This window comes from Heptranchias perlo, unplaced genomic scaffold (genome assembly GCF_035084215.1).
Source record: "Heptranchias perlo isolate sHepPer1 unplaced genomic scaffold, sHepPer1.hap1 HAP1_SCAFFOLD_292, whole genome shotgun sequence".
Taxonomy (NCBI): Eukaryota; Metazoa; Chordata; class Chondrichthyes; order Hexanchiformes; family Hexanchidae; genus Heptranchias; species Heptranchias perlo.
The window spans coordinates 150959-177450 of NW_027139304.1; the positions used below are offsets into that span (position 1 = coordinate 150959).

The window sequence follows — 26492 nt, forward strand, 5'->3', positions numbered from 1 at the left end:
CTGTGGGCCCTGGAGGGTTGGTCACCTGTGGGACGGGTCAGAGTGAGCACAGTACAGTCTCCAGCCAATCCCCGCCGAGACTGATGGGTTCTATTTTACGTCATAAGACCCTGATTTCCATATTAAAAGGGGTGCGTGGTCTGTAACAGGCGGGCACTTTGGACACCCTGCATTAGGCCCGAGAGACCGTTACTGCCCGTCAACAGGCAAGGGTAATGCGACTCGCCATAAGACATAAGAAATAGGAGCAGGAGTAGGCCATCCGCCCCCCGACCCTGCTCCACCATTCAATCAGATCATGCTGATCTTCAACCTCAACTCCATTTTCCTGCCCGATCCCCATATCCCTTGATTCCCCTAGAGTCCAGAAATCTATCGATCTCAGCCTTGAATATACTCAATGACTGAGCATCACAGCCCTCTGCGATAGAGAATTCCAAAGATTCGCAACCCTCTGAGTGAAGAAATTCCTCCTCATCTCAGTTTTAAATGGCCGACCCCTTATCCTGAGACTATGCCCCCTAGTTCTAGACTCTCTAGCCAGGGGAAACAGCCTCTCAGCATCAACCTGTCAAGCCCCCTCAGAATATTATGTTTCAATGAGATCACCTCTCATTCTTCTAAACTCCAGAGAGTATAGGCCCATTATACTCAATCTCTCCTCCCCTCTCCTCGTCCTCCCGATGTACAATGTCACAGGGTTGGATCAGGTACACGGATGTTTTGAGATGCACCTTATGCACGGTCACATGCAAATTTCTGTGTCACCTTTAACAAACATGAGAAAGAAAGCCAGGTGTTTCCTGCTGGTTTCAGAGAAATGTACTGACCTCAGCATGTGCCTAAGAGCAGTTACTGCGATGTACATGTTTCGAGCTGTGAGACCTTGTGAGAATGGGGGTAAGTTAAACTCTCCACCTCAGTCGCAGAATAATACATGGTAAAACAGTCCCCTCATTATAAAACAGCGCATCACCCACTGTTTGGTGAGCAACTCCATCTAGTATTTAAAGGAAAACAAAGTTTCACGGCTTTTCTCAAAGTTTTGTTTCATCTTTCCACCATGTTATGAGAGTAAACTTGGAAGGAACATAAACGTGGACTGTAAAAGCTTCTCCAAATATGTAAAAAGAAAAACATTAGTGAAGACAAATGTAGGTCCCTTACAGTCAGAAATGGGAGAATTTATAATGGGGAACAAGGAAATGGCAGAGCAATTAAACAAATACTTTGGTTCTGTCTTCACGGAAGAGGACACAAATAACTTCCCAGAAATGTTAGGGAAACAAGGGACTAGTGAGAAGGAGGAATTAAAGGAAATTAGTATTAGTAAAAAAATAGTGCTGGAGAAATTAATGGGACTGAAAGCCGATAAATCCCAAGGACCTGATAATCTGCATCCCAGAGTAATAAAAGAGGTAGCCATGGAAATAGTGGATGCATTAGTTGTCATCTTCCAAAATTCGATAGATTATAGAACAGTTCCTGCAGATTGGAGGGTGGTAAATGTAACCCCACTATTTAAAAAGGAGTGAGAGAGAAAACAGGGAACGACAGACCGGTTAGCCTAACATCAGTAGTAGGGAAAATGCTAGAGTCCATTATAAAGGATGTGATAACAGGACACTTAGAAAATATCAACGGGATCAGACAAAGTCACCATGGATTTATGAAAGGGAAATCATGTTTGACAAACCTACTGGAGTTTTTTGAGGATGTAACTGGTAGAATAGATAAGGGAGAACCAGTAGATGTGATTTATTTGGATTTTCAGAAGGCCTTTGATAAGGTCCCACATAAGAGGTTAGTGTGCAAAATTAAAGCACATGGGATTGGGGGGAATATACTGGCATGGATTGAAAATTGGTTAACAGACAGGAAACAGAGAGTAGGAATAAATGGGTCTTTTTCGGGGTGGCAGGCAGTGACTAGTGGGGTACCGCAGGGATCAGTGCTTGGGCCCCAGCTATTCACAATATATATCAATGATTTGGATGAGGGAACCAAATGTAATATTTCCAAGTTTGCTGACGACACAAAACTAGGTGGGAATGTGAGCTGTGAGGAGGATGCAAAGAGGCTTTAAGGTGATTTAGACAAGTTGAGTGAGTGGGCAAATACATGGCAGATCCAGCATTATGTGGATAAATGTGAAGTTATCCACTCTGGAAGGAAAAACAGAAAGGCAGAGTATTATTTAAATGGTGATAGATTGGGAAATGTTGATGTACAAAGGGACCTGGGTGTCCTTGTACACCAGTCACTGAAAGCAAACATGCAGGTGCAGCAAGCAGGTAGGAAGGCAAATGGTATGTTGGCCTTCATTGCAAGAGGATTTGAGTACAGGAGCAAGGATGTCTTACTGCAGTTATACAGGGTCTTGGTGAGACCACACCTGGAGTATTGTGTGCAGTTTTGGTCTCCTTACCTAAGAAAGGATATACTTGCCATAGAGGGAGTGCAGCGAAGGTTCACCAGACTGATTCCTGGGATGGCAGGACTGACGTATGAGGAGAGATTGGGTCGACTCGGCCTGTATTCACTCGAGTTTAGAAGAATGAGAGGGGATCTCATTGAAACATATAAAATTCTGACAGGGCTAGATAGACTGGATGCAGGGAGGGTGTTTCCCCTGGCTGTGAGGTCCAGAACGAGATGTCACAGTATCAGGATACGGGGTAGGACATTTAGGGTATGGTATTGAGATAGAGGATCAGCCATGATCATATTGAATGGCGGAGCAGGCTCGAAGGGCCGAATGGCCTACTCCTGGTCCTATTTTCTATGTTTCTTTGTTTCTCACTTCATAGTTTCGGAGTATAGGAACAGGAGTAGGCCATACAATGAGATCATAGCTAAACTGCAGCTGAACTCTCTTTCCCCACCTTTGCTCCATATCAATTCATACCCTTATCTCATAGAAATTTTCAATTGACCCCCAGCATTCACAGCCTTCTGGGAGACTGGGTTCCAGATTTCCACTAACCTTTGTGTGAAAAAGTGCGTCCTGATTCCATTCCTGAAAGGCTGAGCTCTCATTTTAAGGTTCTAGATTCGACAGCAGAGAAAATAGTCACCTTGTATCGACCTATCGAATCCCTTTACCATTTTAAAGACCAGATCACCCCTTAAACTTCTAAAATCAAGTTTATCATAGAATCGTACAGCACAGAAGAGGCCATTCAGCCCATCGTGCCTGTGCCGGCTCTTTGAAAGAGCTGTCCAATTAGTCCCTCTCCCCTGCTTTTTCCCCATAGACCTTCAAATTTTTCCTTTTCAAGTATTTATCCAGTTCCCTTTTGAAAGTTATTATTGAACCTGCTTCAAACCATCTTCTCAAACAGTGCATTCCTGCCTAATTTTTTTTCCTCATCTCCCCTCTGGTTCTTTTGCCAATTACTTTAAATCTGTGTCCTCTGGTTACTGACCCTTCTGCTACTGGAAACAGTTTCTCCCTATTTACTCTATCAAAACTCTTCATGATTTTGAACAGCTCTCTCAAATCTCTCCTTAACCGTCTCTGCTCTAAAGAGACCAACCCCAGTTTCTCCAGTCTATCCACATAACTAAAGTCCCTCATCCCTGGTGCCATTCTAGTAAATCTTTTCTGCACCCTCTTTAGGGGCTTCACATCTTTCCTAAAGTGCGGTGCCCAGAACTGGACACAATACTCCAGCTAGGGCCTCACCAGTGTTTTATAAAGATTCATCATAACTTCCTTGTTTTTGTACTCTATGCCTCTATTTATAAATTGTAAACAATTTTACAACACCAAGTTATAGTCCAGCAATTTTATTTTAAATTCACAAGCTTTCGGAGATTTTCTCCTTCCTCAGGCAAATGTTTCAAGATCTCCTTGAAGCCTACGCATTTATACGTATAAATGCGTAGGCTTCAAGGAGATCTTGAAACATTTGCCTGAGGAAGGAGAAAATCTCCGAAAGCTTGTGAATTTAAAATAAAATTGCTGGACTATAACTTGGTGTTGTAAAATTGTTTACAATTGTCAACCCCAGTCCATCACCGGCATCTCCACATCATGACTACCATCTATTTATAAAGCCCAGGATCCCGTATGCTTTTTTAACTGCTTTCTTGACTTGTCCTGCCACCTTCAAACACCTGCCGATGTGAACCCCCAGTTCCTGCACCCCATTTAAACTTGTATCATTTAGTTTATATTGTGTCTCTTCATTCTTCCTCCCAAACTGCATCACTTTACACTTCTAATTACACGTTGTAGAGAACTTGAACGAGTCTACAGGCTGACTGGATCAAATGACACATTACAGGCAAAGTGTTACATCGAGTTCCTTCGAGTCGACAGTACAGAAACAGGCCATTCGGCCCAACTGGTCCATGCCGGTGTTTATGCTCCACACGAGCCTCCCTCCCACCTGACTTCATCTCACTCTATCACCATATTCTTCTCTCCCTTTCTCCCTCATGTGTTTAAGGGGAAGCTAGATAAACACATCAACACTATTCACCCCAACTACTCCTTGTGGGAGCGAGTTCCACACTTTCACCACTCTATGCTCCTGAATTCCCTGTTGGATTTATTAGTGACTATCTTATATTTAAGGCCCCTAGTGCTGGTCTCCCCCACAAGTGGAAACATCTTCTCCACATCTACCCTATCAAACCCTTTCATTATCTAAAGACCTCTATCAGGTCACCCCTCAGTCTTTTCTTTTCTAGAGAAAAGAGCCCCAGCCTGTTCAATCTTTCCTGATAAGTATAACCTCTCAGTTCTAGTATCATCCTTGTGAATCTTTTTTGCACCTTCTCCAGTGCCTCTATATCCTTTTTATAATATGGAGACCAGAACTGTGCACAATATTCCAAGTGTGGTCTAACCAAGGTTCTATACAAGTTTAACATAACTTCCCTGCTTTTCAATTCTATCCCTCTGGAAATGAACCCCAGTGCTTGATTTGCCTTTTTTATGGCCTTATTAACCTGCGTCACTACTTTTAGTGATTTGTGTATCTGTACCCCCAGATCCCTCTGTTCTTCTACCCCATTTAGACTCTTATTATCCAAGCAATACGTGGCCTCCTTATTCTTCCTACCAACATGTAATATCTCACACTTGTCTATATTGAAATTCATTTGCCAATTACACGCCCATTCTGCAAGTTTATTAATGTCTTCTTGCATTTTTAAACATTCTTCCTTTGTATGAACTACATCCCCAATTTGGTGTTGTCCACAAATTTTGAAATTGTACTTCCGATTCCCGAATCCAAATCGTTAATGTAAATTGTGAACAACAGTGGTCCCAGCACTGATCCCTGTGGAACACCACTTCCCACCTTTTGCCAATCTGAGTAACTACCTTTAACCCCTACTCTCTGTTTTCTGTTCTGTAGCCAGCTTGCTATCCATTCTGCTACCTGTCCCCTGACTCCACATGCTCTGACCTTAGTCATGGGTCTACAATGTCATACCTTATCAAAGGCCTTTTGAAAGGCCTTACATCCTTTTGAAAGTCCATATGTATTAAATCCACTACATTACCCTTGTCTATTTTTTCTGTTCCTACTTAAAAGAATTCAATAAGATCAGTCAAGCATGACTTTCCCTTCTGAAATCCGTGCTGACTATTATATTTTCATTTTCTAGATTTTTTTTCTATTACAACTTTGACTAAGGATTCCTTTATCTTTTCTACCACCGACATTAAGCTAATTGGCCAATTGTTCCCTGGATTTATTCCATCTCCCTTTTTAAATACAGGAATCACATTAACTATCCGCCAGTCCTCTGGCACCATTCCCTTTTCTAATGATATATATGTAATAGTGCCTTTGCTATCTATTCCCTAACTTCTTTTAATATTCGCAGATGCAATCCATCCAGACTAAGGGTTTTATCCTCTACTGATTTGACTAGTTTATCAATTATCTCCCCCATTTCTATCTTAAATGTCTTTATATCTTTCTCGATCTCTTCTTTTAACCTGGAAAATTGCGAGGTGATGCACTTTGGAGGGACTAACAAGGCAAGGGAATACACAATGAATGGGAGGACCCTAGGCAAGACAGAGGGTCAGAGGGATCTTGGTGTGTAAGTTCACAGATCCCTGAAGGCGGCGGAACAGGTAGATAAGGTGGTAAAGAAGGCATATGGGATACTTGCCTTTATTAGCCGAGGCATAGAATATAAGAGCAAGGAGGTTATGATGGAGCTGTATAAAACACTGGTTAGGCCACAGCTGGAGTACTGTGTGCAGTTCTGGTCGCCACACTACAGGAAGGATGTGATCGCTTTGGAGAGGGTGCAGAGGAGATTCACCAGGATGTTACCAGGGCTGGAGCGCTTCAGCTATGAAGAGAGACTGGGAAGATTGGGTTTGTTTTCCTTGGAGCAGAGGAGGCTGAGGGGGGACATGATTGAGGTGTACAAAATTATGAGGGGCACAGATAGGATGGATACTAAGGAGCTTTTTCCCTTTGTTGAGGGTTCTATAACAAGGGGGCATAGATTCAAGGTAAAAGGCGGGAGGTTGAGAGGGGATTTGAGAAAGAACTTTTTCACCCAGAGGGTGGTTGGAGTCTGGAACTCACTGCCTGAAAGGGTTATGGAGGCAGGAACCCTCACAACATTCAAGAAGCATTTGGATGAGCACTTGAAATGCCATAGCATACAAGGCTACGGACCAAATGCTGGAATATGGGATTAGATTAGACAGGGCTTGATGGCTGGCGCGGACACGATGGGCCGAAGGGCCTCTATCCATGCTGTATAACTCTATGACTCTAATGTCATCATAGAATCATAGAAAGTTATGGCACAGAATGATGCCATTCGGCCCATCGTGTCTGTGCCGGCTGAAAAAGAGCTATCCAGCCTAATCCCACTTTCCAGCACTTGATCCATTGCCCTGTATGTTGTGACACTTCAGGTGCACATCCAGGTATTTTTTAAATGAGTTGAGGGTTTCTGCCTCTACCACCCTCTCAGGCAGTGAGTTCCAGACCCTCACCACCCTCCGCTCCCCTCTAATCCTTCTACCAATCACTTTAAATCCATGCCCCCTGGTCACTGACCTCTCTGCTAAGGGAAATAGGTCCTCCCTATCCACTCTATCTAGGCCCCTCATAATTTTATACCTCAATTAAATCTCCCCTCAGCCTCCTCTGTTCCAAAGAAAACAACCCCAGCCTATCCAATCTTTCCTCATAGTTAAAATTCTCCAGCCCTGGGAACATCCTCGTAAATCTCCTCTGTACCCTCTCTAGTACAATCACATCCTTCCTGTAATGTGGTGACCAGAACTGTACACAGTACTCAAGCTGTGGCCTAACCAGTGTTTTATACAACTTCTAGCATAACCTCCCTGCTCTTATATTCTATGCCCCGGCTAATAAAGGAAGGTATTCCATCTGCCTTTTTAACCACCTTATCTACCTGTCCTGCCACCTTCAGGGATCTGTGGACATGCACTCTAAGGTCCCTCACTTCCTCTACACCTCTCAGTATCCTCCCATTTATTGTGTACTCCCTTGCCTTGTTTGCTCTCCCCAAATGCATTTCCTCACACTTCGCCTAATTGAATTCCATTTGCCACTTTTCTGCCCACCTGACCAGTCCATTGATATCTTCCTGCAGTCTACAGCTTTCCTCCTCACTATCAACCACACGGCCAATTTTTGTATCATCTGCAAACTTCTTAATCGTGCCCCCTACATTCAAGTCTAAATCATTAATATTTACCACAAAAAGCAAGAGACCTAGTACTGAGCCTTGCAGAACCCCACTGGAAACAATCTTCCAGTCACAAAAACACCCGTCAACCATTACCCTTTGCTTCCTGCCACTGAGGCAATTTTGGATCCAACTTGCCACTTTCCCATGGATCCCATGGGCTTTTACTTTTCTAACCAGTCTGCCATGTGGGACCTTGTCAAAAGCCTTGCTAAAAATCCATGTACACTACATCAAATGTGCTACCCTCATCGACCCTCCTGGTTACCTCCTCAAAAAATGTAATCAATTTAGTCAGACACGAGCTTCCCTTAACAAATCTATGCTGACTGTCCTTGATTAACCCGTGCCTTTCTAAATGATGATTAATATTGTCCCTCATGCCCACCATGTTAGTCTCTCTGTATATACTGGTAATTTCTGCCATTTCACTGTCATTCCCTGTGAGTTTATCTTGTGTATCCCTTATTGGCCCTATCACTACCCTGATTTTTCTTTTATGTATGTGTCTGTAGAACACTTTACTATTTCTTTTATATTCCTTAATAATTTAATTTTATTGTTTATCTTTGCTTTCCTAATTTTTTTTACTTCTTTCCTATCCTCTTCCTGTTCCCTTTTCTCATCTTCTCCTTTATTGACTCTGTATTTAGAGTGTGGCCTTTTTCTTTAGTTTCAATTTTATCCTTATCTCTTTATTCATCCACGCTGATTCATTATTGGCTCATTTGTTCTTGTTTTTTTGAGGAATATATTTCTCCTGAACTCTATTGGACACCGTTTTAAATATTTCCCACTGCTGTTCTGTCTCTTTGTCTGTCAATGTTTTCTCCAGTTTACTTTCCCTAATTCCATTCTCATCCCCTCAAAATTAACTTTTTTCCAGTCTATTACTTTAGTCTTTGTCTTTCTTATTTCTTTCTCAATCATTATTTTAAATCTTATTATGTTGTGATCACTATTGCCTAGATGTTCCCCTATGTTTACTTCTCTTATCTGCTCCTGTTCATTTCCCATTTCTGGATCCAGCAGTGATTCCTCGCTTGGGCTTCTCACATACTGGGTAAGAAAGTGTTGGGTGATTATTGACTGACCATTTCCAGGTGATGTCAATACAAATCTTGTTAGTAACACCAGGTGATGTCAATAGATGCAACTGGGTGAAGAATCAAAGGGGAATTGAAAAAAAACTTGTTTTTTAAATTTTCTTTCAACCTTTTGTTTAGTTATAAAAATATTGGAGATGAGAAAAAAAGGATGTTTGACTGACAGTCAAGAATCGTCCAGTCAGGTAACGAAGAGACTGTTCACATTCCAATTGTCCTAGATGGCTCACAGGGATGGACGTGTTAAGCGACCAATGGTGGGAGGATGGGGGCAGCAGGTCATGTGATGAATCCTCCTGGAATACTTTGGCGGCCCGAGTGTCCAAGTGACTTTTGTTCTCTGCTCTTTTTCCTAGTATGTCCGAGCATCAACCGACACTGCTCCAGTGAAACTGTACCAGCTCATGACCAAGTACTGGGGACTTAATCCTCCACATCTACTCATTTCTGTAACTGGAGGGGCAAAGAACTTTCATCTGAAGCCAGACCTGAGGTTCATGTTCCGCAGAGGCCTAATCAAAGTGGCCAAATCGACAGGTATGAAAGAAGCAGCATTTTAAACTGTTACATAGAATTACTCGCATTTACAGCACAGAAACAGGCCATTCGGCCCAACAAGTCTGTGTTTATGCTCCACACAAGCCTCCTCCCATCTTACTTCATTTCACCCAACCACCATATCCTTCTATCCCTTTCTCCCTCATGTGTTTATCCAGCTTCCCCTTAAATGTATCTACACTATTCACCTCAACTACTCATTGTGGAAACGAGTTCCACATTCTCACCACTCTCTGGGTAAAGAAGTTTCTCCTGAATTCCCGATTGGATTTATTAGTGACTATTTTATATTTATGGCCCTAGTTCTGGTCTCCCCCACAAGTGGGGGAGACCCAACTCTTTACAATCTATATTAACGATTTGGAGGAGGGGACCGAGTGCAACATATCAAAATTTGCAGATGATACAAAGATGGGAGGGAAAGTAGAGAGTGAGGAGGACATAAAAAACCTGCAAGGGGATATCGACAGGCTGGGTGAGTGGGCGGAGATTTGGCAGATGCAATATAATATTGGAAAATGTGAGGTTATGCACTTTGGCAGGAAAAATCAGAGAGCAAGTTATTTTCTTAATGGCGAGAAACTGGAAAGTACTGCAGTACAAAGGGATCTGGGGGTCCTAGTGCAAGAAAATCAAAAAGTTGGTATGCAGGTGCAGCAGGTGATCAAGAAAGCCAACGGAATGTTGGCTTTTATTGCTAGGGGGATAGAATATAAAAACAGGGAGGTATTGCTGCAGTTATATAAGGTATTGGTGAGACCGCACCTGGAATACTGCATACAGTTTTGGTGTCCATACTTAAGAAAAGACATACTTGCTCTCGAGGCAGTACAAAGAAGGTTCACTCGGTTAATCCCGGGGATGAGGGGGCGGACATATGAGGAGAGGTTGAGTAGATTGGGACTCTACTCATTGGAGTTCAGAAGAATGAGAGGCGATCTTATTGAAACATATAAGATTGTGAAGGGGCTTGATCGGGTGGATGCAGTAAGGATGTTCCCAAAGATGGGTGAAACTAGAACTAGGGGGCTTAATCTGAGAATAAGGGGCTGCTCTTTCAAAACTGAGATGAGGAGAAACTTCTTCACTCAGAGGGTGGTAGGTCTGTGGAATTTGCTGCCCCAGGAAGCTGTGGAAGCTACATCATTAGATAAATTTAAAACAGAAATAGACAGTTTTCTAGAAGTAAAGGGAATTAGGGGTTATGGGGAGCGGGCAGGAAATTGGACATGAAGCTGAGTTCGGATCGGTCAATGCCCTGTGGGTGGCGGAGAGGGCCCAGGGGCTGTGTGGCCGGGTCCTGCTCCTACTTCTTGTGTTCTTTCGATTTGTGGTTGGGATCAGATCAGCCGTGATCTTATTGAATGGCGGAGCAGGCTCGAGGGGCCGATTGGCCTACTCCTGCTCCAATTTCTTATGTTCTTATGTAAGCTCTTTTTCACACAAGTGTAGTGGAAATCTGCTCAGGCTGATTGAAGTGGACCCTGTGATATAATACAATTTTCTGTCCTGTCAGACTTGGACATCTTGTAGATCCATCTTTTGAAAAGGTGAAGGAACTCAGGATTCCACACACTTCATCATAAGTCCTCAAACTAGAAAGAGTGCAGAAAAGATTTACTAGGATGCTACCGGGACTTGATGGTTTGACTTATAGGGAGAGGTTGGATAGACTGAGACTTTTTTCCCTGGAGAGTAGGAGGTTTAGGGGTGATCTTACAGAAGTCTATAAAATAATGAGGGGCATAGATAAGGTAGATAGTCAAAATCTATTCCCAAAGGTAGGGGAGTCTATAACGAGGGGGCATAGATTTAAGGTGAGAGGGGAGAGATACAAAAGGGTCCAGAGGGGCAATTTTTTCACTCAAAGGGTGGTGAGTGTCTGGAACGAGCTGCCAGAGGCAGTAGTAGAGGTGGGTACAAATTTGTCTTTTAAAAAGCATTTGGACAGTTACATGGGTAAGATGGGTATAGAGGGATATGGGCCAAGTGCAGGCAACTGGGACTCGCTTCGTGGTATAAACTGGGCGACATGGACATGTTGGGCCGAAGGGCCTGTTTCCATGTTGTAAACTTCTATGATCTTCTCCATGTCTACCCTATCAAACCCTTTCATTATCTAAAGACCTCGATCAGGTCACCCCTCAGTCTTTTTTCTAGAGAAAAGAGCCCCAGCCTGTTCAATCTTTCCTGATAGATATAACCTCTCAGTTCTGGTATCATCCTTGTGAATCTTTTTTGCACCTTCTCCAATGCCTCTATATCCTTTTTATAATATGGAGACCAGAACTGTGCACAGTACTCCAAATGTGGTATAACCAAGGTTCTATACAAGTTTAACACAACTTCTCTGCTTTTCAATTCTATCCCTCTAGAAATGAACCCCAGTGCTTGGTTTGCTTTTTCTTATGGCCTTATTAACCTGCGTCGCTACTTTTAATGATTTGTGTATCTGTACCCCCAGATCCCTCTGCTCCTCCACCCCATTTAGACTCTTATTATCCAAGCAATATGTGGCCTCCTTATTCTTCCTACCAACATGTACCACCTCACACTTATCTATATTGAAATTCATTTGCCAATTACACGCCCATTCTGCAAGTTTATTAATGCCTTCCTGTATTTTGACACACTGCTCCTCAGTATTAACTACACCCCACAATTTGGTGTCATCCGCAAATTTTGAAATTTTACTTCTGATTCCCGAGTCCAATCCTTTTTGTAAATGGTGAACAACAGTGGTCCCAGCACCGATCCCTGTGGAACACCACTTCCCACCTTTTGCCAGACTGAGTAACCACCCTTAACCCCTCCGCTCTGTTTTCTGTTTTGTAGCCAGCTTGCTATCCATTCTGCTACCTGTCCCCTGACTCCACATGCTCTGACCTTAGCCATGAGCCTACAATGCGGTACCTTATCAAAGGCCTTTTGAAAACCCATGTGTATCACATCTACTACATTACCCTTGTCTACTCTTTCTGTTACTTCTTCAAAGAATTCAGTAAGGTCGGTCAAGCATGACCTTCCCTTCTGAAATCCGTGTTGACTATTCTTTATTATATTTTCATTTTCTAGATGTTTTTCTATTGTATCTTTGAGTAAAGATTCCATTATCTTTCCCATCACTGATGTTGAAGCTAATTGGTCCATAGTTCCTTGGATTTATTCCATCTCCCTTTTTAAATACATGAATCACATTAACTATCCGCCAGTCCTCTGGCACCATTCCCTTTTCCAATGAATGTTTATATATATGTAATAGTGCCTCTGCTATCTCTTCCCAAACTTCTTTTAATATTCGAGGATGCAATCGATCCGGACCAGGGGTTTTATCCTCTCTAAGTTTGATTAGTTTATTCATTATCTCCCCCCTTTCTATCTAAAATGTCTTTTTACCTTTTTTGATCTTTTCTTCTAATCTCCTGCCCACCTCGTTAGTCTCTCTGGTAAATACTGAGGCAAAGTAACTACAATATTTCTCCCATTTCACTGTCATTCCCTGTGAGTTTATCTTGTGTATCCCTTATTGGCCCTATCACTATCCTGATTTATCTTTTATTTATGTGTCTGTGGAACACTTTACTATTTCTTTTATATTCCTTAATAATTTAATTTTATTGTTTCTCTTTGCTTTCCTAATTATTTTTTTGACTTCTTTCCTATCCTCGTCTTGTTCCCTTTTCTCATCCTCTCCTTTATTGACTCTGTATTTAGAGTGTGACCTTTGTCTTTAGTTTTAATTTTACCCTTATCTCTTTATTCATCCATGGTGATTCATTATTGGTTGGTTTGTTCTTGTTTTTTAGAGGAATATATTTCTCCTGAACACAATTGGACACCGTTTTAAATATTTCCCACTGCTGTTCTATCAGTTGTCAACATTTTTTCCTGTTTACTTTCCCTAATTCCATTCTCATCCTTTAAAATTAGCTTTTTCTAATTTGTTATTTAAGCCTTTGTCTTAGAATCATAGAATCATAGAAAGGTTATAGTACAAAAGGAGGCCATTCGGCCCATCGAGTCTGTGCCAGCTCTTTGTAAGAGCAATCCAGTAAGTCCCACTCCCCCGCTCTTTCCGCGTAGCCCTGCAAACTTTTTCCATTCAACTATTTATCTAATTCCTTTGTGAAAGCCACTATTGAATCGAAGGTTGTTTTTGTGACTGGAAGCCTGTGGCCAGTGGGGTACCACAGGGATCGGTGCTGGGTCCCTTGCTGTTTGTGGTCTACATTAATGACTTGGATATGAATGTAAAAGGTATGATCAGTAAGTTCGCTGATGATACAAAAATTGGTAGGGTGGTAAATAGCGAGGAGGATAGCCTCACTCTGCAGGACGATATAGATGGGTTGGTCAGATGGGCGGAACAGTGGCAAATGGAATTTAACCCGGAAAAGTGCGAGGTGATGCACTTTGGAGGGACTAACAAGGCAAGGGAATACACAATGAATGGGAGGACCCTAGGCAAGACAGAGGGTCAGAGGGATCTTGGTGTGCAAGTTCACAGATCCCTGAAGGCGGCGGAACAGGTAGATAAGGTGGTAAAGAAGGCATATGGGATACTTGCCTTTATTAGCCGAGGCATAGAATATAAGAGCAAGGAGGTTATGATGGAGCTGTATAAAACACTGGTTAGGCCACAGCTGGAGTACTGTGTGCAGTTCTGGTCGCCACACGACAGGAAGGATGTGATCGCTTTGGAGAGGGTGCAGAGGAGATTCACCAGGATGTTACCAGGGCTGGAGCGCTTCAGCTATGAAGAGAGACTGGGAAGATTGGGTTTGTTTTCCTTGGAGCAGAGGAGGCTGAGGGGGGACATGATTGAGGTGTACAAAATTATGAGGGGCACAGATAGGATGGATACTAAGGAGCTTTTTCCCTTCGTTGAGGGTTCTATAACAAGGGGGCATAGATTCAAGGTAAAAGGCGGGAGGTTGAGAGGGGATTTGAGAAAGAACTTTTTCACCCAGAGGGTGGTTGGAGTCTGGAACTCACTGCCTGAAAGGGTTGTGGAGGCAGGAACCCTCACAACATTCAAGAAGCATTTGGATGAGCACTTGAAATGCCATAGCATACAAGGCTACGGACCAAATGCTGGAATATGGGATTAGAGTAGACAGGGCTTGATGGCCGGCGTGGACACGATGGGCCGAAGGGCCTCTATCCGTGCCGTATAACTCTATGACTCTATGAATCTGCCTCCACCACTCTTTAAGGCAGCACATTCCAGATCATAACGACTCACTTCATGAAAAAGTTTCTCCTCATGTCGCCTTTGGTTCTTTTGCCAATCACCTTAAATCTGTGTCCTCTGGTCCTGGACCATTCCGCCAATGGGAACAGTTTCTCTCTATCTACTCTGTCTGGACCCTTCATGATTTTGAACACCTCGATCAAATCTCCTCTTAACCTTCTTTGTTCCAAGGAGAACAATCCCAGCTTCTCCAGTAACTGAAATCTCTCATCTCTAGAATCATTCTACTAAATCTCCACTGCACCCTCTCTAAGGCCTTCACATCTTTCCTGAAGTGCGGTGCCCAGAACTGGACACAATACTCCAGTTGTGGTCGAACCAGTGTTTTATAAAGGTTCATCATGACTTCCTTGCTTTTGTACTCTATGCCTCTATTTATAAAGCCCAGGATCCTGTATGCTTTTTTAACCACTTTCTCAACCTGCCCTGCCACCTTCAATGATTTGTGAACATATACCCCCAGATCTCTGTTCCTGTACCCCTTTTAGAGTTGTGCCCTCTAGTTTATATTGCCTCTCCTCATTCTTCCTGCCAAAATGTATCACTTCGCATTTCTCTGCGTTAAATTTCATCTGCCACGTGTCCGCCCATTCCACCAGCCTGTCTCTATCCTCTTGAAGTCTATCACTATCCTCCTCACTGTTCACTACACTTCCAAGTTTTGTGCCATCTGCAAATTTTGAAATTGTGCCCTGTACACCCAAGTCCAAGTCATTAATATATATCAAGAAAAGCAGTGGTCCCAGTACTGACCCCTGGGGAACACCACTGTACACCTCCCTCCAGTCCGAAAAACAACCGTTCACCACTACTCTCTGTTTCCTGTCACTTAGTCAATTCTGTATCCATGTTGCTACTGCCCCCTTTATTCCATGGGCTTCAACTTGATGATAAGGCACTTTGGCACAACATCAAACGCATTGCCCTCATCGACCCTCTCTGTTACCTCATCATAAATCTCAATCAAGTTAGTTAAACACGATTTGCCTTTAACAAATCCTTGCTGGCTTTCTTTTATTATTTCACACTTGTCCAAGTGACTGTTAATTCTGTCCTGGATTATCGTTTCTAAAAGTTTCCCCACCACTGAGGTTAAACTGACCGGCCTGTAGTTGCTGGGTTTATCCTTACACCCTTTTTTGAACAAGGGTGTAACATTTGCAATTCTCCAGTCCTCTGGCACCACGCCCGTATCTACAGATGTTTGGAAGATTATGGCCAGTACCTCCGCAATTTCCACCCTTACTTCCCTCAGCAACCTCGGATGCATCCCATCCGGACCAGGTGACTTATCTACTTTAAGTACAGCCAGCCTTTCCAGAACCTCCTCTTTATCAATTTTTAGCCCATCCAGTATCTCAACTACCTTCTCTTTTACTGAGACACTGGCAGCATCTTCTTCCTTGGTAAAGACAGATGCAAAGTGCTCATTTAGTACCTCAGCCATTCCCTCTGCCTCCATGAGTAGATCTCCTTTTTGGTCCCGAATCGGTCCCACCCCTCTTCTTACTACCCGTTTACTATTTATATACCCATAGAAGACTTTTGGATTCCCTTTTATGTTGACCGTCAGTCTATTCTCATACTCTCTCTTTGCCCCTCTTATTTCCTTTTTCACTTCCCCTCTGAACTTTCGATATTCTGCCTGGTTCTCACTTGTGTTATCAGCCTGACATCTGTCATACGCCCCTTTTTTTACATTTCATCTTACTCTCTATCTCTTTTGTCATCCAGGGAGCTCTGGCTTTAGTTGCCCTCCCTTTCCCTCTCGTGGGAATGTGCCTAGACTGTACCCGAACCATCTCCTCTTTAAAGGCCGCCCATTGTTCAATTACAGTTTTGCCTGCCAATCTTTGATTCCAATTTACCCGGGCCAGATCTGTTCTCAACCCACAGAAATTGGCCCTCCTCCAATTAAGTATTTTTACTCTAGATTGCTCCTTGTCCTTTTCCATAACTAATCTAAACCTTATAATACTATGATCACTGTTCCCTAAATGCTCCCCCACTGACACTTGCTCTACTTGACCCACCTCATTCCCCAGAACCAGATCCAGCAATGCCTCCTTCCTCATTGGGCCGGAAACATACTGATCAAGAAAGATCTCCTGAACACACTTCAGAAATTCCTCCCCCTCTTTGCCCTTCACACTATGACTATCCCAGTCTATATTAGGATAGTTGAAGTCCCCCATTATCACTACTGTATAGTTCTTGCACCTCTCTGTAATTTCCCTGCAAATTTGCTCCTCTATCCCCTTCCCACTAGTTGGTGGCCTATAGAATACACCCAGTAGTGTAATGGCAACTCTATTGTTTCTTAACTCTAACCAAATAGATTCTGTCCTTGACCCCTCCAGGACATCCTCTCTCTCCAGCACTGCAATATTCTCCTTAATCAATACTGCCACCACCCCCCTCCTTTCTTTCCTTCCCTCTCTTTCCTGAACACCTTGTATCTCGGAATATTTAGTCCCCAATCCTGCCCTTTTTTGAGCCAGGTCTCAGTTATTGCCACAACATCATATTCCCATGTGGTAATTTGCACCTGCAGCTCACCAACCTTATTTACCACACTGCGTGCATTTACACACATGCACTGCAAACCAGTCTTAAGACCTTCTCGTATTCTCTCTTAGTTTCATCCCATCCAATACTGTGCTATTTCTTACTCTAGTGCTGTCTGTCTCTCCCAATCCTTTGTGCCCCTTGTTTCTCCTTTCTAATCTAAGGCCCATCCCTCTGCCAAATTAGTTTAAACCCTCCCCCACAGCACTAGTGATCCTCCCCGTGAGGACATTGGTCCCAGCTCTGTTGAGGTGCAACCCGTCCATCTTGAACAGGTCCCTCCTGCCCCAGAACTGGTCCCAGTGCCCCAGGAATCTGAAGCCCTTCCTCCTGCACCATGTCTCTAGCCACGCATTAACCTGCCTTATCTTCCTACATCTATATTCACTAGCGCATGGCACTGGGAGTAATCCAGAGATTACTACCTTTGAGGTCCTGCTTTTTAACTTCTTCCCTAGCTCCTGAAACTCTGACCACAGAACCTTATCCCTTTTCTTCCCTATGTCGTCGGTTCCCACATGGACCACGAGTTCTGGCTGTTCCCCTTCCCCCCACAGAATGTTCTGCACCCTCTCCGTGATATCCTTTACCCTGGCACCAGGGAGGCAGCACACCATGCAGGATTCACGTCAACGGTCACAGAAACACGTCTGTTCTCCTGACTATCGAACCCCTATGACTACTGCATTTCTACACTTCACTGTGCCCTCCTGTGCAGTCCTTTGCCCCATGTTGCCATGCTCAGGACTGCATTCCTTCGAGGTGTCATCACCCTCACTGGTATTCAATGCTGAATACCGGTTTGAGTGTGCCACACACCCAGAAGATTCCTGCACTGCCAGCCTCTTCTTACCCTTTCGGATGGCCACCCACTTGCTGTCCTGAACTCTCTATGGCTGTGGAATGTACGATCCAGGAAACCTTCAGCCTCCTTTATGCTCTGCAGTGACTCCAGCCGCCCCTCGAGCTCAGAAACCCTCAGCTTGAGGTCGAGCAACTGGAGGCATTTCCTGCACATGTGGCCCTCCAGGATACACGAAGCGTCCTGGAGTTCTCACATGGCCCAGGAATTGCAGGCAATGGATCTCAGCTGCCATCCATTATATTTAAAAACCTTTTTATCCCTAACCCTCTTTAGGTACTCGATTATTATTGATTTATTGACTGTTTACTTACCCTGATTAACCTTTTATTCCGAGTCTCTCAGATCTGCTCCTCTCTGTTCACTGTCTTTCCCCCCCCCCCTTCCCATCACCTAATTCCCAGTCTCGCCAAATTCTCAAGTCGCCACTCGGGTCATGATCCTTTGCTTAAGCTCATGTCTTTCTCAATCATTATCTTATACATTATTCTGTTGTGATCACTATTGCCCAGATACTCCCATGTGCTGACTTCTCTTATCTGCTCCAGTCCATCTCCCATTACTAGATCCAGCAAATGATTCTCTCTTCAGGGCTCCTCACGAAATGAGTCCTGAACACACTGTGAAAGTTCCATTCCCTTTGCCCCTTTCCCTCCCTCGATTTCCTTGTATATTTGGGGTTGTTGAAACCTCCCCTGATGATTATCATTCTCTGTCATGTATCCATTTCACAAATTTATATCATCTTTCGCCCTCCACTTCCCTTCCACGATCACATGATCTGTATTATACCCTGAGATATGTCATTGATCCCTTCTTATCCTTCACCTCAATCATTATGGATTCTGTTCCGAGCTGAATGTTATTTATTTCCTTTCTTTAAATTATCACTGTGTTAATGCGAAATAGTACAGCGACCCCAGCCCACGTCATCTTCCGCGATCCTCTCTCACTCCATTTAAAGTGTTTCACTCTCGCTCGGTGTAAAGTGTTTCACTCTCTCACTCCATTTAAAGTGTTTCACTCTCTCCCTCGGTGTAAAGTGTTTCACTCTCTCACTCCATTTAAAGTGTTTCACTCTCTCACTCGGTGTAAAGTGTTTCACTCTCTCCCTCGGTGTAAAGTGTTTCACTCTCTCACTCGGTGTAAAGTGTTTCATTCTCTCACTCGGTGTAAAGTGTTTCACTCTCTCGCTCGGTGTAAAGTGTTTCACTCTCTCACTCGGTGTAAAGTGTTTCACTCTCTCACTCGGTGTAAAGTGTTTCACTCTCTCTCTCGGTGTAAAGTGTTTCACTCTCTCACTCGGTGTAAAGTGTTTCACTCTCTCACTCGGTGTAAAGTGTTTCACTCTCTCACTCGGTGTAAAGTGTTTCACTCTCTCGCTCGGTGTAAAGTGTTTCACTCTCTCACTCGGTGTAAAGTGTTTCACTCTCTCACTCGGTGTAAAGTGTTTCATTCTCTCACTCGGTGTAAAGTGTTTCACTCTCTCGCTCGGTGTAAAGTGTTTCACTCTCTCACTCGGTGTAAAGTGTTTCACTCTCTCACTCGGTGTAAAGTGTTTCACTCTCTCGCTCGGTGTAAAGTGTTTCACTCTCTCGCTCGGTGTAAAGTGTTTCACTCTCTCGCTCGGTGTAAAGTGTTTCACTCTCTCACTCGGTGTAAAGTGTTTCACTCTCTCACTCGGTGTAAAGTGTTTCACTCTCTCACTCGGTGTAAAGTGTTTCACTCTCTCACTCGGTGTAAAGTGTTTCACTCTCTCACTCGGTGTAAAGTGTTTCACTCTCTCACTCGGTGTAAAGTGTTTCACTCTCTCACTCGGTGTAAAGTGTTTCACTCTCTCACTCGGTGTAAAGTGTTTCACTCTCTCACTCGGTGTAAAGTGTTTCACTCTCTCACTCCATTTAAAGTGTTTCACTCTCTCCCTCGGTGTAAAGTGTTTCACTCTCTCCCTCGGTGTAAAGTGTTTCACTCTCTCCCTCGGTGTAAAGTGTTTCACTCTCTCCCTCGGTGTAAAGTGTTTCACTCTCTCCCTCGGTGTAAAGTGTTTCACTCTCTCCCTCGGTGTAAAGTGTTTCACTCTCTCGCTCGGTGTAAAGTGTTTCACTCTCTCGCTCGGTGTAAAGTGTTTCACTCTCTCACTCCATTTAAAGTGTTTCACTCTCTCACTCGGTGTAAAGTGTTTCACTCTCTCACTCGGTGTAAAGTGTTTCACTCTCTCACTCGGTGTAAAGTGTTTCACTCTCTCACTCGGTGCAAAGTGTTTCACTCTCTCGCTCGGTGTAAAGTGTTTCACTCTCTCACTCCATTTAAAGTGTTTCACTCTCTCGCTCGGTGTAAAGTGTTTCACTCTCTCACTCGGTGTAAAGTGTTTCACTCTCTCACTCGGTGTAAAGTGTTTCACTCTCTCACTCGGTGTAAAGTGTTTCACTCTCTCACTCGGTGTAAAGTGTTTCACTCTCTCACTCGGTGTAAAGTGTTTCACTCTCTCACTCGGTGTAAAGTGTTTCACTCTCTCACTCGGTGTAAAGTGTTTCACTCTCTCACTCGGTGTAAAGTGTTTCACTCTCTCACTCGGTGTAAAGTGTTTCACTCTCTCACTCGGTGTAAAGTGTTTCACTCTCTCACTCGGTGTGAAGTGTTTCACTCTCTCACTCGGTGTAAAGTGTTTCACTCTCTCACTCGGTGTAAAGTGTTTCACTCTCTCACTCCATTTAAAGTGTTTCACTCTCTCCCTCGGTGTAAAGTGTTTCACTCTCTCACTCGGTGTAAAGTGTTTCACTCTCTCGCTCGGTGTAAAGTGTTTCACTCTCTCACTCTCCATTGAAAGTGTTTCACTCTCGCTCGGTGCAAAGTGTTTCACTCTCTCGCTCGGTGCAAAGTGTTTCACTCTCTCACTCGGTGTAAAGTGTTTCACTCTCTCGCTCGGTGTAAAGTGTTTCACTCTCTCGCTCGGTGTAAAGTGTTTCACTCTCTCGCTCGGTGTAAAGTGTTTCACTCTCTCGCTCGGTGTAAAGTGTTTCACTCTCTCACTCCGTGTAAAGTGTTTCACTCTCTCACTCCGTGTAAAGTGTTTCACTCTCTCACTCCGTGTAAAGTGTTTCACTCTCTCACTCGGTGTAAAGTGTTTCACTCTCTCACTCGGTGTAAAGTGTTTCACTCTCTCACTCCATTTAAATTGTTTCACTCTCTCGCTCGGTGTAAAGTGTTTCACTCTCTCACTCGGTGTAAAGTGTTTCACCCTCTCACTCGGTGTAAAGTGTTTCACTCTCTCACTCGGTGTAAAGTGTTTCACTCTCTCACTCGGTGTAAAGTGTTTCACTCTCTCACTCGGTGTAAAGTGTTTCACTCTCTCACTCGGTGTAAAGTGTTTCACTCTCTCACTCGGTGTAAAGTGTTTCACTCTCTCACTCCATTTAAAGTGTTTCACTCTCTCACTCCATTTAAAGTGTTTCACTCTCTCCCTCGGTGTAAAGTGTTTCACTCTCTCCCTCGGTGTAAAGTGTTTCACTCTCTCGCTCGGTGTAAAGTGTTTCACTCTCTCACTCCATTTAAAGTGTTTCACTCTCTCCCTCGGTGTAAAGTGTTTCACTCTCTCCCTCGGTGTAAAGTGTTTCACTCTCTCCCTCGGTGTAAAGTGTTTCACTCTCTCCCTCGGTGTAAAGTGTTTCACTCTCTCCCTCGGTGTAAAGTGTTTCACTCTCTCACTCGGTGTAAAGTGTTTCACTCTCTCGCTCGGTGTAAAGTGTTTCACTCTCTCACTCGGTGTAAAGTGTTTCACTCTCTCACTCGGTGTAAAGTGTTTCACTCTCTAACTCGGTGTAAAGTGTTTCACTCTCTCACTCGGTGTAAAGTGTTTCACTCTCTCACTCGGTGTAAAGTGTTTCACTCTCTCACTCGGTGTAAAGTGTTTCACTCTCTCACTCGGTGTAAAGTGTTTCACTCTCTCACTCGGTGTAAAGTGTTTCACTCTCTCGCTCCGTGTAAAGTGTTTCACTCTCTCACTCGGTGTAAAGTGTTTCACTCTCTCGCTCGGTGTAAAGTGTTTCACTCTCTCACTCGGTGTAAAGTGTTTCACTCTCTCGCTCCGTGTAAAGTGTTTCACTCTCTCACTCCGTGTAAAGTGTTTCACTCTCTCGCTCGGTGTAAAGTGTTTCACTCTCTCACTCCGTGAAAAGTGTTTCACTCTCTCACTCGGTGTAAAGTGTTTCACTCTCTCACTCCGTGTAAAGTGTTTCACTCTCTCGCTCGGTGTAAAGTGTTTCACTCTCTCGCTCGGTGTAAAGTGTTTCACTCTCTCGCTCGGTGTAAAGTGTTTCACTCTCTCACTCGGTGTAAAGTGTTTCACTCTCTCACTCGGTGTAAAGTGTTTCACTCTCTCACTCCGTGTAAAGTGTTTCACTCTCTCACTCGGCGTAAAGTGTTTCACTCTCTCGCTCGGTGTAAAGTGTTTCACTCTCTCGCTCGGTGTAAAGTGTTTCACTCTCTCCCTCGATGTTTCACTGTTCTATCGTTTCCTGGGTTTAACTATTCTCTCAGTTTGTCAATCCTGTGTTAAATGCCCGGATTTCTGGCCTGTGCATTTTCGGGCCTGACTGTTTTTCCGATGTGATCAAAGGGGAAGCTCGATAATCTCATGGGGGAGAAGAGAATTGAAAGATCTGCTGATAGGGTGAGATGATTTCGATAGTGAGGAGGCTCGTGTGGAGTGTAGACACTTGGGCTGTGAGTTCTGTGTCATAATCACGTGTCTTGACCGTGTGACTGTGTTTTCTGTTGGGATCATGATTTCTGACCATGTGACTGTGTGTTTAATGTCGGGATCATGTGACCCTTGATATTAACGGCCATGTGTTGCCCACAGGAGCGTGGATTATCACAGGAGGCTCCAATGCTGGTGTGATGAAGCATGTTGGAGAGACGGTGCGACATTGTAAAATGACCAGCAGCCCCAGGGAAAGGCAGATTGTTGCAATCGGTATTGCCAGCTGGGGTATAGTGCACAACCGAGAGAGCCTGGTCGGTGCACAGGTGAGTTGTACAATACAATGATGAGTGTGAGTCCCACAGCAAGTGTGGGATATTGTCATTAATCAATGGTCACAGCTCATTTCTTGCCCAAACTCAAAGGCGCCCCCAATAAGCAGCCTGAGGTGGTCCTGGTGTTGGTTCCCAGCGGCAGGCAAGGCCGTGCCTGAACCAGTGACACCAGGATCGGGCAATCTGAGGCCTTAACAGGCGTGGCCCTCTTCATTTACACTGCACCTGTCTGACACATGGCTTTGGACAGGAGCAAGAGCAGAAAATGGACCCTCAAAAGTCTGTTCCAATGAGGAACTGAGGCCCCTGTCAACATAATCAGCCTTGTGTAAAATCACACCACCAATGCAGCTTGTAACTAACCAAACTAGCCTTTCATGGAATAGGGCAAGTTTCCTGTGAGATACAGCATGGACGAGGCAAATCAGGGCAAATTATCCTGCCTGGATCACAACCATTCCCATTTTATCCTGGTGGACAATGGGACACACGGACGCTACGGTGCGGAGATACCCCTGAGGACACAACTGGAAAAATACATCTCAAAGCAAACAATGGGGACTGAAGGTAGGAGTCTGATAATCTGGGGGTGGGGGGGTCGGGAGTCGGGCGGGGGGTGAGGAGAGTCTCCGTGGATCGAGGAGAACTGTTTGTGCATTGAGTGAGACACTGGGTCTCTGATCTTTGGGGTCTGGGCTCAAATCTAACCCATGCTGCACCTGCCCTGGGAGTGTTTGATGGGACAGTGTAGAGGGAGCTTTACTCTGTATCTAACCCTGTACCTGCCTTGGGAGTGTTTGATGGGACAGTGTAGAGGGAGCTTTACTCTGTATCTAACCCGTGCTGTACCTGCCCTGGGAGTGTTTGATGGGACAGTGTAGAGGGAGCTTTACTCTGTATCTAACCCGTGCTGTACCTGCCCTGGGAGTGTTTGATGGGACAGTGTAGAGGGAGCTTTACTCTGTATCTAACCCGTGCTGTACCTGCCCTGGGAGTGTTTGATGGGACAGTGTAGAGGGAGCTTTACTCTGTATCTAACCCGTGCTGTACCTGCCCTGGGAGTGTTTGATGGGACAGTGTAGAGGGAGCTTTACTCTGTATCTAACCCGTGCTGGACCTGCCCTGGGAGTGTTTGATGGGACAGTGTAGAGGGAGCTTTACTCTGTATCTAACCCGTGCTGTACCTGCCCTGGGAGTGTTTGATGGGACAGTGTAGAGGGAGCTTTACTCTGTATCTAACCCGTGCTGTACCTGCCCTGGGAGTGTTTGATGGGACAGTGTAGAGGGAGCTTTACTCTGTATCTAACCCGTGCTGTACCTGCCCTGGGAGTGTTTGATGGGACAGTGTAGAGGGAGCTTTACTCTGTATCTAACCCGTGCTGTACCTGCCCTGGGAGTGTTTGATGGGACAGTGTAGAGGGAGCTTTACTCTGTATCTAACCCGTGCTGGACCTGCCCTGGGAGTGTTTGATGGGACAGTGTAGAGGGAGCTTTACTCTGTATCTAACCCGTGCTGGACCTGCCCTGGGAGTGTTTGATGGGACAGTGTCGAGGGAGCTTTACTCTGTATCTAACCCGTGCTGTACCTGCCCTGGGAGTGTTTGATGGGACAGTGTAGAGGGAGCTTTACTCTGTATCTAACCCGTGCTGTACCTGCCCTGGGAGTGTTTGATGGGACAGTGTGGAGGGAGCTTTACTCTGTATCTAACCCGTGCTGTACCTGCCCTGGGAGTGTTTGATGGGACAGTGTAGAGTGAACTTTACTCTGTATCGAACCCGTGCTGTACCTGCCCTGGGAGTGTTTGATGGGACAGTGTAGAGGGAGCTTTACTCTGTATCTAACCCGTGCTGTACCTGCCCTGGGAGTGTTTGATGGGACAGTGTAGAGGGAGCTTTACTCTGTATCTAACCCGTGCTGTACCTGCCCTGGGAGTGTTTGATGGGACAGTGTAGAGGGAGATTTACTCTGTATCTAACCCGTGCTGTACCTGCCCTGGGAGTGTTTGATGGGACAGTGCAGAGGGAGATTTACTCTGTATCTAACCCGTGCTGTACCTGCCCTGGGAGTGTTTGATGGGACAGTGCAGAGGGAGATTTACTCTGTATCTAACCCGTGCTGTACCTGCCCTGGGAGTGTTTGATGGGACAGTGTCGAGTGAGCTTTACTCTGTATCTAACCCGTGCTGTCCCTGCCCTGGGAGTGTTTGATGGGACAGTGTCGAGTGAGCTTTACTCTGTATCTAACCCGTGCTGTACCTGCCCTGGGAGTGTTTGATGGGACAGTGTCGAGTGAGCTTTACTCTGTATCTAACCCGTGCTGTACCTGCCCTGGGAGTGTTTGATGGGACAGTGTCGAGTGAGCTTTACTCTGTATCTAACCCGTGCTGTACCTGCCCTGGGAGTGTTTGATGGGACAGTGTCGAGTGAGCTTTACTCTGTATCTAACCCGTGCTGTACCTGCCCTGGGAGTGTTTGATGGGACAGTGTCGAGTGAGCTTTACTCTGTCTCTAACCCGTGCTGTACCTGTCCTGGGAGTGTTTGATGGGACAGTGTCGAGTGAGCTTTACTCTGTATCTAACCCGTGCTGTACCTGCCCTGGGAGTGTTTGATGGGACAGTGTAGAGGGAGATTTACTCTGTATCTAACCCGTGCTGTACCTGCCCTGGGAGTGTTTGATGGGACAGTGTAGAGGGAGCTTTACTCTGTATCTAACCCGTGCTGTACCTGCCCTGGGAGTGTTTGATGGGACAGTGTAGAGGGAGCTTTACTCTGTATCTAACCCGTGCTGGACCTGCCCTGGGAGTGTTTGATGGGACAGTGTAGAGGGAGCTTTACTCTGTATCTAACCCGTGCTGTACCTGCCCTGGGAGTGTTTGATGGGACAGTGTAGAGGGAGCTTTACTCTGTATCTAACCCGTGCTGTGCCTGCCCTGGGAGTGTTTGATGGGACAGTGTAGAGGGAGATTTACTCTGTATCTAACCCGTGCTGTACCTGCCCTGGGAGTGTTTGATGGGACAGTGTAGAGGGAGATTTACTCTGTATCTAACCCGTGCTGTACCTGCCCTGGGAGTGTTTGATGGGACAGTGTAGAGGGAGCTTTACTCTGTATCTAACCTGTGCTGTACCCGCCCTGGGAGTGTTTGATGGGACAGTGTCGAGTGAGCTTTACTCTGTATCTAACCCGTGCTGTACCTGCCCTGGGAGTGTTTGATGGGACAGTGTAGAGGGAGATTTACTCTGTATCTAACCCGTGCTGTACCTGCCCTGGGAGTGTTTGATGGGACAGTGTAGAGGGAGCTTTACTCTGTATCTAACCCGTGCTGTACCTGCCCTGGGAGTGTTTGATGGGACAGTGTAGAGGGAGCTTTACTCTGTATCTAACCCGTGCTGTA

The 26492-nt window shown here is 44.9% G+C and overlaps 1 protein-coding gene across 1 annotated transcript in view; it reads left to right on the forward strand.

Annotated features, from left to right (window-relative positions):
• Positions 1–779: 779 nt before the first annotated feature.
• trpm2 (transient receptor potential cation channel, subfamily M, member 2) overlaps positions 780–26492 on the forward strand; it is a gene marked incomplete at its 3' end in the record, with an annotated part of 195380 nt that continues 169667 nt past the window's right edge. The window contains exons 1-5 of the mRNA XM_067978459.1: positions 780–900; positions 8940–9004; positions 9176–9356; positions 22923–23089; positions 23485–23665. Of these exons, the coding sequence (XP_067834560.1) occupies positions 780–900; positions 8940–9004; positions 9176–9356; positions 22923–23089; positions 23485–23665 (715 nt within the window). The remainder of the gene's footprint in view (positions 901–8939; positions 9005–9175; positions 9357–22922; positions 23090–23484; positions 23666–26492) is intronic.